This window comes from Pipistrellus hanaki, assembly GCF_964339955.1.
Source record: "Pipistrellus hanaki genome assembly, chromosome: 2".
Taxonomy (NCBI): Eukaryota; Metazoa; Chordata; class Mammalia; order Chiroptera; family Vespertilionidae; genus Pipistrellus; species Pipistrellus hanaki.
In genome coordinates, this window is record NC_140504.1 from 75,544,137 (window position 1) to 75,556,591 (window position 12,455).

Below are 12,455 nucleotides of genomic sequence, written 5' to 3' on the forward strand. Positions count from 1 at the left end.
AAAGTTTCAATGCTGCCAATCATTTTATGCTCTCTCTCTCTGAAAGTTTTATGTTCTAACATGTTTGATTGGTTGTTTTTACAGTGTGCACGAATATATAAAAGTATAATATGTTTAGGTTTTACACAATCCCCATACTATTATGTTCTGATTTCATATTATACTAGAGGCCCGTTGCATGAAGATTCGTGCAATAGGCCTTCCTTCCGTTGGCGGCTGGCACCAGTTTTCCTCCAGCACCCAGGACCCAGGCCGTCACTCTGGCTGCTGCCTTCCATCTTTGTTCCAGCTGGAGCCTTCAATCTTCACTCAGGCCAGAGTGCTGCTCCTGTAGCTCCCTCCGCCCCCCATCATCCCCTTCATAGCAGGCGTCCCGCCCCACCTGACCACTCCATGCATGCTGCCCAGAGGCCTGGAGTGGCTGGGGGTCAGGGCTGCTGCCATCTTTGTTGGGTTAATTTGCATACTCCTGATTGGCTGGTGGGTGTTGTGAAGTGACAGTAAATTTGCATATTTCTCTTTTATTAGTGTAGATTTTATACTAATATGTCCCTAATGCTTACATAAATAGCATTTAATACTGATTTAGTGTGCTTTTCATCTCCAAGTTTGTTTATAATTCAATTTTACAACCTACTAGAATGGTTGATATCTTCATTTCCATTTTGTAAATATAAAGTCTGAGACATAGGGAGATTAAATGACTTTTTCCTGGCCATAAACATAACAAGAGTCATAAATTTAAAATCCTAAACTTTCAACTCTATGTTCAATCCATTAGCATTAGATCATTTCCATTTTCTTAGAAAATAAGCTCCTTCAAATATTATTTATTCTATAATTAAAACATAACTATTATGTCAGTTAGCACCTTTCAGACCTTATGGATTTCTAAAATCTTGATTGGATGACTGTGGTTCTCTTTTTGTAGAATCTGTATAATTTGTCCTTAATTGGAAATATTGGAAGTTATCTTCATCTTCAAACATGATGTAGAAATGACTATAAAATAAGAGTGGTTTGCTGTGTATGAAATATAACCTTTATAAAATGTGAAGAGATATTTTCATTCGGAAAGTTGTTTATATGTGTGTGTGTGCATAGATTTTTAAATGATCAGAATTTGTGAATACACGAAGATCTATTAAATTAGATAACAGAATCCTATATAATTAAAGGGTAATATGCAATTGACCAAACAGTGGAACGGCCAGTTGCTATGACACGCACTGACCACCTGGGGGCAGACACTCAATGTAAGAGTTGCCCCCTGGTGGTCAGTGAGCTCCCACAGGAGCTATTTAAGCATCAGAAGCCAGGCTCATGACTGGAGAGCACAACGGTGGTGGCAGGAGCCTCTCTCACCTCTGAGGCAATGTTAAGGATGTCTGACTGCCCATTTCCCAGGGGAACTGGCTTACGTCATCAGTTGGACATCCTCCGAGAGCTCCAGCACAGGCTGGGCTGAGGGACCCTTCCCCCTTCAGTACACGAATCTCATGCACTGGGCCTCTAGTGTTTGTATATTCTTGTGACAGCATGCTACAGGTTGTAACATTTGAAAGGATAGTCCAACAAGATATCTAAACACAAGCTGGCATGGCTAACGTGCAGAATCTATAACCCAATTTAAACTCAGTAAATTCCTCCTTTTTTAGACTATGAATTATCCATGTGAACTTATGATAGTGACAGTTTTCATTGACTATCTAATGCTGACATTACTAGAGTGTCAAAATGGATACAGCCATGCTACTGAATTACTGCTCCTTTTCTCAAACTTACATTTGCTCAGAAGCAATAGAATAGAAAAATATTTTTGTTTCTCTGCTTGCCTCATATTCCTTCAGAGGAGACCTAAATTTGTTAATGATATTTCTTTGCTTCTAGTAAGTTAGAGAAATGTTAGAAGTTCATGCTAATTGTAGTATACCATTGAATATGATATACAATTGTTACATTTACATTTTAAATCTAACATTCCCTGGATCAACATTCCCTGTTTCGATGCTCCCTGTGCCAATAGTCCATAGTAGCACAATAAATCTATCAAAATTGACCATGTGGTCTGCTGTAATATTTATAGTAACACTAGCATATGGTGAGGAATGGGGGAGGGGAGCATAAAAAAGAGTGTGAAAAGAATAAAGGTAAGTATATAATTCATGAAAATATCGTAATTGAGAACTATTTCAAATGATAATCTGAAAATTAAGTTCACCAGTGGATTTATTATTAAAATATTAACCATTTTATTTTGCTAGATTCTTATATAATAAAACAGCTGACCTCAGAATGTAAAGAAAAAATGTAAAAGGTCAGCTATTCCCACATATCTCTTAAATAATCCTTTCCAAATTATAGTGGACTGTAACTTTATTTTTGGACCTCACCGGAAGATATTTTTCCATTGATTAATTTTTTTAGAGAGTGAAAGAGAGAAGGAAAGACAGAGAAATATCAATGTGAGAGAAACACATTGATTGGTTGCCTCCTGCACATGCCCTGACCAGGCCCAGGCAGAGGAGAAGCCTGTAGCCCAGGTATGTGCCCTTGACCAGAATTGAACCTGGAACCCTTCAGTCCGCAGGCCGACGCTCTATCCACTGCGCCAAACCAGCTAAGGCTGAACTTTAAATCCATTGGCAAGTAATATGACCTATACAAACTCTGTTTAGGTTATAATAATTCCATTTTACTATTTCTTCCCAAGTGAATTTAGAAACAATGTTATGTCAACAGAACTGTAAGTTGCAGGAATTAGTACTTCTAACTATTTGGTAAAACTCCCTAGAATAAGATAAAGACCTTGTCTGACATAAGACAAGATAAGTTAATTAAGAAATTATATCCACAATAGTAAATTAGAGAGTATTCAAAAATATAGTAGGTATGTGGTTAGGCCAAAGAAGAACAGTTTTTAAAGTGAGATAATATAGTATCATAACATGCTCAGTATATACATATATGCACATATATGTATATGTAACTTTTTAGGAAGCTCTGAATAAGACCTACTTTCTCATAGTACTTGATCTCGTAGTCCAGTATGGCTCCACTGGGAAAAGCAGGTGCTTGCCACGACAGGGCAATGCTATTTTGGGATGCCCAGTCCTTCCTTACCATACCTATCAGGGAAGGCGCTGAAATGAAAGAAAATAACTAAGAATTAATTGGCAGGAATCATATATTCCAAAATCCTTTATGTAATATTTCTCTTCCCAAAATACATAATTCTTGATGAGCAGGAATCAAGTATAGGTGTCAGATTAATAAAGTAGCCTTAGGATCTTCTCTATTCAATCTAAATAAAGTATCTATAATAATAAAAGCGTAATATGCTAATGAGACTGGATGACCTTCTGGATGAAGCCGGGGCTGTGAGGGAAGCCCAGGTCCTGGGCACCAGAGGGAAGCCGGTGCCAGGGGAAGGAAGGCCTACTCTTTGACAAATTTTGTGCACCGGGCCTCTAGTTAAAATGGATTTAGAAATACTATCAGGGAACACAGGAAAACTTTCAGTAGCCCAAGAATAGGTCCAGAACTCATCATCTTTGGTTTTGTTAGAGTAGGACATTTTTCTTTAAACTGATTTTGGCTTTACATGAAGTGTGATACACTTGGCTCCTATGTTTTATTAAATCTAAATCTTCTATAGAAAAATCCTCTGCAATGACAAGATCATTTATATGCTCTTCTTTCAAGACTTAGGGCTTATAAAGTCTTAATATTTTACATATGTTTACATCACAAACTTCTTAGACCCTGTCCAGATAGCTCAGTTGGCTAGAGCATTGTCTTGCTAAGCCAAGGTTGCAGATTCCATCCCTGGTCAGGGAATGTATAATACAAGAATCAACCAATGAATGCATAAATAAGTAGAACAACAAATGAATGTTTCTCTCTCTCTTCCTTCCTCTCTAAAAAACTACTTAGGACTTTATAAAGTCTTAGTACTTTATAAAAATTTATATCACAAAGTTCTTAACTACAGTAAGTTATTGCCTATCAATGTAAGAATTATTGGCATGGTTTCTGTTGCATTTGAATAAAATTGAAATACTTGACTTCTGAAGTTTATTTTCAGAATCATGTCTTCCTGTCTCTCTATGACACTGTTTTAACAATTTAACCTTAGCCTAAAGTAATCTTATATTAAACTCCCCAAACTTATCTAAATTATATATATTGTAAATGTGTTTTTATAACAAAGTATTTTTCATTTTAAGTTTTCTACTTTTTAAAAGTTTTTTTTACATAGATGTTAAAACTCAAACATAAAAAGAATAATATAAATCAAGTATACTGGGATACTATTCTTTATCTACCAAGTTGGCAAAAAAAATCCAAAAATCTGACACCAGGTTCTCTGTTGAAAAGGCCCTGGTGCCCTGATGGAAAAGGACTTTAATGCATCATTGGTGGTTGCGGGTGAAGAATGCAAAATGGTTCAACTCTTATAAAGGGAAATTCAACAATTTGAGGCCAATTCTAGGTTCATTTATACTTTGGCTTTTTGGAATTCATCTTAAAGATACATTGCACAAATAAAAAGTGATATATTTATAAGCCTACTCACTGAAAATTGTTTGAAATGACTGGAAACAATTTAAATATCCACCAATACCAGATTATTTGAAAAACTATGTTACATCTATCAGAGAATTATGATGTTATAAAAAGGAATTGTGACTATCTATAAATACTACAATGGCATTATTTCAGGATATATTTTTAAGTGATAAAACTAAGGGGGTGGAGAAAAATACATAAAATGCAATATAAGGAGAAATTTAGAAATAGAAAACAATAACAACAGTTATCCCTATAGGATGATAAGAAAATAGGATGGACACTACAGAGTTAAAAGCTAAATGTCTCTGACTATAGCTTCCCTTTAAGATTTATTTTGGAATCCTGTAAATATTTTTAAGTATTAGAAAACAAATTAACATTTCAAAAAGAGAACCCTAGCATACTGCTAGTGGGAATGCAGACTGGTACAGCAACTGTGGAGAACACTAAAAGTTGAAAAGGAGCTGTCATTTGACCCTCTTCTGGGAATCTATCCTAAGAATCCTGAAACACCAACCAGAAAGAATGTATGCACCCCTATGTTCATGGCAACACAATTTACAGTAGCTAAAATCTGGAAATAGCCCAAGCATGCATCAGTTGATGACTGGATAAAAATTCTGTGATACATTTACACAATGGAATACTATGTGGCTGTAAAAAAGAAAGAACTCTTATTATTTGAGACAATACTGATGGAGTTGGAAAATATTATGCTAAGTGAAATAAGCCAGAGAAAGACAAGTATCACATGATCTTATTTATATGTGGAATCTAATCCTAAAGGCTAATATGCAAATCAACCAAATGACAGAAAAATTAGTCATTGCACTGACCACCAGGGGGCAGATGCTCAACGCAGGAGCTACCCCCTGGTGGTCAGTGCACTCACAAAGGGGCAGTGCCATTCAGCCAGAAGCCAGACTCATGGCAGGCAAGTACAGCAGTTGTGGCAGGAGCCTCTTCCAACTCCACAGCAGAGCTAAGGATATCCGAGCGGGCCTAAACCATCAGTCAGACATCCCCTGAGGGCTCCCAGACTGCAAGAGGGCACAGGCTGGGGAACCCCTCTCCCACCAGTGCACGAATTTTGTGTACCGGGCCTTTAAGTGAATAAAATAAACTGATGAACAAAATAGGTCCAGAGGCATGAATACATGAAATGGACTGACAAATGGCAGAGGGGAGTATGGTGTGGGAGACTGGAAGGATTGCCCAAAGAACATATATGCATGTATACATAGCCCATGGACACAGACAATAATGTGGTGAAGGCTTGGGGCTGGAACAGGTTGGAGGAGGGCAAAGGCAGGAAAGTGGGGAGATGTCTGTAATACTATCAACAATAAAAAAAAAAGCAATTTTGAAAAATTAGAAGAAAAATAAAAGAAAGAAATGTGTATTGAATTGGATGCATAGATTCCAAGATTAACTACTCAAAGTGACTTTAAAACACAGTAACTTTACACCTCAATGGAATATGTTTTATAGATTTTTTAAAAACTGCAGAATTATTAAATTATTTTTAGTAAGGATATTATTGATGGTGGCATTGGAGTTGTAATTCAGAACCTGTGTCCATATATTAAGGAATAAAGCAAATGAATAATTATGTTGGTGTCATTGGTAACTAGGGCTTTTTCTGAGAAAGGCAGTACAGATATCAGTTCAATAAAGTATGTAAAAACCCTACAGTAGTAAACTCAAATTAGAAATATATTCATGAACTCATGATATCTTTCTAATTCATTTTCAGAAATCCATTCAAATATATCAATCACTGGTAAGAATAGGATTTGAAAAAAAAAATTGCCTCTCTATGATTATAGTGAATATACTTTAAATTTCTAAGAAAAACTCAAGTATTGAGTTTGGTGTTTTATGTCTGAATGTTGCTTTTATATCTTGAGGATAAAATATCTTTTTAAACTTGTGAGAATGACAAGTTTGTTTCCTCTAAAGAAGTGAGTACTTTAGAAACTACATTTAAAATCCTTCCCGATGATGAATGAAAGCACTATTATTGGACCAAAACATATTCTTAAAGATGAATAATAATTATAGAAATTTCTAAGAAACAGAAAAGTTTGTGATAGAAGCTAAAACAGATATGGATAATGTAAATAAGAAAACGTGCTCAGATAATTCACGTTGGAATTGAATTACATTCACTACAAATAAGCTACCATTAAAAATTTACCCATGTTGGAAACTACACTAATGTTCTTTGAACTATAGTGTAACTAGAGGCCCAGCACATGTGAAATCGTGCACAAGTAGCTCATTTCCTCTTGCCTCAGCTGGCTGCCTCGCCCTCTGCTGCTCAGAGGTCTCAGCTGCTAGTAGCTCTTGCTCCGCCCTGCCCGCTGCTAGAGCTGCTGCTCCTTTGGTCATGACGGTGTCACGGCGTCATGGCCACAGGCATTTTATTAGTATAGATACTGTATTAAATAGCACTTTATAGAAAAATTAAAACTCTCAAGTGAATTATACAAATTATAAATTGATGTAAGTATGTCAATGTATTACAATTTTGAAAATGTCTTTTCCATAAGTATACATCTTATGGTTAATTTTCAGTTTAATGTACAATGTCACAATGCAACATTACCAGTGTATCACATTTTGCTTCATAATTATTTAGCGTTCAAGATCAAATAATATAATCTTTGCAAAACGTATAAGACATTCAATTATAGCGGCAGTATATTAGAATAACTTTTAATTCAAATATAGATACTATCTTTTCTATTTAAAATTCTTCAATGGTCAATTAATCATATAGGTATTGCACCTAAATTTTATGAGTCCTCTCCTATATGTCTATAAAATAGAAATAAAGGGACTCTATTCCCTACCTATATAAATTATACTGGACTTAAGGGTCCAAAAACAACATAAAGTCTAAAAAATATCTTCACTTTTGCACATTTATTTCATAGGTAAATTTCCACATTTTACATATTTTTAAAATATATGTCATTTATATAATTCTATTTTTAACCATGTTGCAGACCTCAGTCCACATTTTGATATGAACTCCACAATTATTAATTTAATAGTTAAATTATTAAGTTATGTGGATATTTTATCAAGTCTTTCCTTTAATATCAGATATTAAAATTCCAATATTTTATCAAGTCTTTCCTTTAATATAAGATATTAAAATTTCAATTTGTCACATTTTATGGACAAATTTTTTATTTTCTTAAATATTTTATAGAGAAAATTGCTTCAATTAATTTGGATTTTCTGTGCCAGTATGTAATAACATATTGCTTTTGAAAAGAGCTGTATCAATACACACTAGGCACACACTTTAAATAGTTATTGAGTTAAAGCAGAGGCTGTTGGAAACAATTTATAAGTCAATATATACCCCAAAGGCTCCCTTTTCTAGTTGCATAGAAAGCCAACACTATACAAAATCTCATTTTAAAAATAAAGCTTCAATATATAAAACCTCAAGGGTTTGTTTTGATTATATTTAATAAATTTGTTTTCTGCATAACCCAAGTTTATGGAGCATCTGAATTTGGCATTTTGGGATAACAGTGTAGAACCAACGAAAATAAAGCAGAAAATACATCTACTCCTCAACATAAGAAAAAAACTAATTTTAGAGCACAGAGGGACAACTATTGATTTTTACTTATGATTCTAGAAAGTCAATGAAGGAAAGAAATAGGCAGGGAAGTAATAGCTTTTGGAGTTTGTCAGATCAGAGGCTCAGTGTAAGACGTGAAGACTCAAGCAATGTTTCCTGAGTAAAATTATGTACTCAGTATAGTTCTCAGTAGGATTATATTTTTGATACACATCCTTTTATAGGCCTTCAAAATCTTAGTTTTGACCTTCAAGAGAAATGGTTGCTAAATTCTTTAAAATGATTTTAAAGCAAACCTTTCTAAATACTATATTTTCTGAATCTCAAATAGTTTACCAAAAAATCTATTTAAAAAAGTGAAAAGAAAAGCATGTAACAGAATTAGTTAACAAAAGAGATATTTTTCATATCTAGACAATTATTTTCTTATGCTTATGTGAAGATACCCAGAGAAATATTAAATTATTCTAATTATTATTAATCTGAGGTTATCCCTATTTTAAAGATGAGGAAGCTAAAGCTTAGAGTAGTCAGCAATAGTTTAGTGATGAGATGTGAAGGTTAATTTTAATATTAACTGAAAATGTCAGGAAAAAAGTGGAAAATTAACATTTTTGCTGCATTTCCTCTTAAAATCAATCTTACTATTGCAATCTAAACAAAATTATCAACTGAAGGAATTGTATGCATGCATATAAGCATAACCAATGGAAATAAGACACTTGGGGGGGCAGGTGAGGGCATGTACTAGGGGGTAGTGGAGGTCAGGGGGAGGGCACTGGGGGGAAAAAGGAGACATATGTACTTTTATTTGTAATACTTCAAACAATAAAAATAAATAAATAAATAAAACCTGTGTTCAAAACTAGAAGTGAGGAATGAGGCAAAATCACAAATATCTTCTTTGCTTTTGAATATATTTTTTATATTCTTCATATCAAACAATGACATTTTGAATCATTTGGGACTTTATGTATATATACTAGAGCTCCATTGCAGGAAGACTCCGGTAAGAATAGGACTTCCTGCAGCTGTCTCTGCCTCCCTGCCTGCTTCCCTCCCTTCTCTGCTGCCCTGCTTTCATCTCCGCAGCTTTGCTCCCTTCTGCAGCACTTTGCTTCCTTCTACACTAGGGGTGTCGAACTCAATCAGAGAAGGGGCCAAAATCTAAAATCCAGCCTAAATCGCTGGCCGAATGGTTTACTGAACAGTCATAAACTGACAATGTCATAAACTGACAGCGGAGTGCAGTGATGACAGCGCGGTGCGGGCCACATTGCAAGGCCTGGCGGGCTGGATTTGGCCCGCGGGCCTTGTGTTTGACACATGTGTTCTACACTGTCTTCAGTCATCGCTCTGCACCTGGATATGCAAATTAACCTCCATCTTGGTTGGGTTAATTTGCATACTTGCTCCTGATTGGGTGTAGCTAGTGGGCGTAGCAGAGGCATGGTCAATTTTCATGTTTCTCTTTTATTAGATGCCTAATTTTGAGACTGTAATCAAGATTTGTCATATGGGTGATGAGTTTATGTATTTTCCTAAAGACCTATCAAATATTGCTAATAATCCCTTACTGAGAATATGGGCATAGTTTATATATTGAGATATGTGCATGTGTGTGAGTATGTGTGTGTTTGGGTAAAAAAGAGAAATTAAAGGAGGAGAGAATGAGAGGACACTCTTGTGCACATGTTTCTTTGACAATGAAACCTTTTTTTTTTTTAATTTTTTAATTGATTTTGTACAGAGAGGAAGGGAGAGAGATAGAGAGCTAGAAACAACGATGAGAGAGAGTCATCAATCAGCTGCCTCCTGCACACCCCCTACTGGGGGATGTGCCCACAACCAAGGTACATGCCCTTGACCGGAATCAAACCGGGGACCTTCTAGTCCCCAAGCTGACGCTCTATCCATTGAGCCAAACCGGTTTTGGCAACAATGAAACCTTAATAGTGAATGTTAAATAATAGAATCTTAGTATTAAGGTAAGTCTTATAAGCCATTTCATATATTTTTCAGCAATGCAGAACATCCCGCACCACATCCCTGAGAGCTGGTTATCCACTTCTTGCTTCAGCAGTTGCAGCAAAGAGCCTACTTCACACGGAGATCTATGCCTTTCTGAAAATCTCTAATTGTTAAAAAGTCCGCACATGAAATTTGTTTTCTTCCTGCAACTTCCACCCAGTTCCTAATTCTGACCTTCAGCATAAATGAAATAAATTCTCCCACTTTGCTCATCTATCACTCTTTATTTTCTCTTTTTTGTTCCTTTTCTCCCTTCTTTCTCTCTCTCTTCCTCTCTTCTTTCTTCATTTCATTTTAGTGCTTTTATCTCTTTTCTTTATCCTTTTCCCTTCTTTTACCCTATGTCCAGAAAGCGCTCCCTCTCTCTCTCTCTCTCTCTCTCTCTCTCTCTCTCTCTCTCTCTCTCTCTGTGTGTGTGTGTGTGTGTATAGTTTTAGGGGAAATACAATCAACATGATGAAATGTAAATGATATTTTTTGAAATTTTGTAAATGTGATATTTATGTGAATTAACATTTTGAAACCTGAGCATACTTCAAAGTATTTGTGATCTGTGTCTTTTTTTTGGAATTGTAAAATAAAATGTAAATAAAATGTAAATAAAAAACACTAATATAATCCTATATAATAAAACCCTAATATGCAAAATTGACTGGTCATTATGACATGCACTGACCACCAGGGGCAGACGCTCAACACAGGAGCTGCCCCCTGGTGGTCAGTGCGCTCCCACAGGGGGAGCGCTGCTCAGCCACAAGCCAGGCTCACGGCTTCTGAGTTCAGCAGCAGTGGCAGGAGCTTCTCCCACCTTCATGGCAATGTAAGCTTCTCTGCCACTGTAGCAGCACTAAGGAGCAGCGAGCCTGGCTTCTGGCTGGATGGGGTCTAAGTCAGGAGGCAGACATCTCCTGAGAGGTCCTAGACTGTGAGAGGGCGCAGGCTGGGTTGAAGGATCTCCCCTCCTCCAGTGCACGAATTTCGTGTACCCGGGCCTCCAGTAAATAAATAATATTTACCAGGAAATACAAATCAGAACAGACGTTTAAGACTGTGATTTTCCTCTTTTTCTGTGCTAATGAACCAATGGGCATAACTACAAAGCAAAAACATATAGTAATGTTTTATTCTATAGATGTTAAGAGACATGCCATAATCAATAACATAATTTCCCTCTGAAATTTTGTAAATGTGATATTTACATGCATTAACATTTTGAAACCTGAGCATACTTCAAAGTATTTGTGATCTGTGTCTTGTTTTTGAACATGTTCGTTAAATGTATTGTGCTTTGGATAGTATAACATATCCTAAAATATCTGCCACATGTGCTTTCCCTTTGATGTCTTTTTTCCTATAATCAGAGATAATGACAATACATATTGCTATCTACTTCCCCATGTGGATGAAACCTGGTTATAAATTTAAAATATATATGTGATGCTTATATACAGATTTAGTGCTTTCTTTCTTTCAAACTTCTGTCTCTTTTTATACCTGAGAAAAAGACTGGTATGTTAAACCAGATGACAGCTGTGATAGTGTGACTAATGGGCCCCCAAATTCATACACATTATAATCTCCAGAATCTGTGAATATTCTTCTGTGGCAAAAGGGATTTGGCTGTTTTTAAATTAAGGATTTTGAGATGGAGAGATTAGCCTGGATTGCCCAACGTAAGTAAAATAGGAAACTTGTCTACTGAAGAGAAAGCTATGAGCCAAAGGGTGCAGGAGTTGAAAAGGGGAAGGAATAGATTTTCCCTTGGGCCCCCTGGAAGGAACAAGTGCTCCTGTTACCTGTAAGACTGACTTTGGTCTGACTTCCAGACTGTAAGCTAATAAACATGTTCTTTTGTTTGTCTTGTTTTGTTATTGAGAGAGAGAGAGAGAGAGAGAGAGAGAGAGAGAGAGAGAGAGACATTGATGTGAGAAACTGGTCAGCTGCCTCCCACACATACCCTGACTGGAATTAAACCCGCAACCTTTTGGTGTAAAGAACAACACTCCAACCAACTGAGCCACACAGGCCAGGGCAACCTGTTGCTTTTGAGACAAGTTTGTGGTCATTTGTAACAGTAGCAATAGGAGACATTTTGGATTCATTTACAGCTCAGTAGGGGAAGTGGGGAACTTTAAAAAAATAAGTTTCTAAAGCAGGTATAAAACATCTGTTTAATTACATAATTCATTTGATATATTTATTACTTTTTAAAAAATATGTTTTTATTGATTTTTAGAGACAG

At 36.0% G+C, this 12,455-nt stretch overlaps 1 protein-coding gene across 1 annotated transcript in view; it reads right to left on the reverse strand.

Moving 5' to 3' along the window:
• Positions 1–12,455, reverse strand: part of EPHA6 (EPH receptor A6) — an 848,112-nt gene that overhangs the window by 368,630 nt on the left and 467,027 nt on the right. Inside the window, exon 6 of the mRNA XM_084875438.1 lies at positions 3,019–3,143. Coding sequence (XP_084731564.1) covers positions 3,019–3,143 — 125 coding nt within the window. The remainder of the gene's footprint in view (positions 1–3,018; positions 3,144–12,455) is intronic.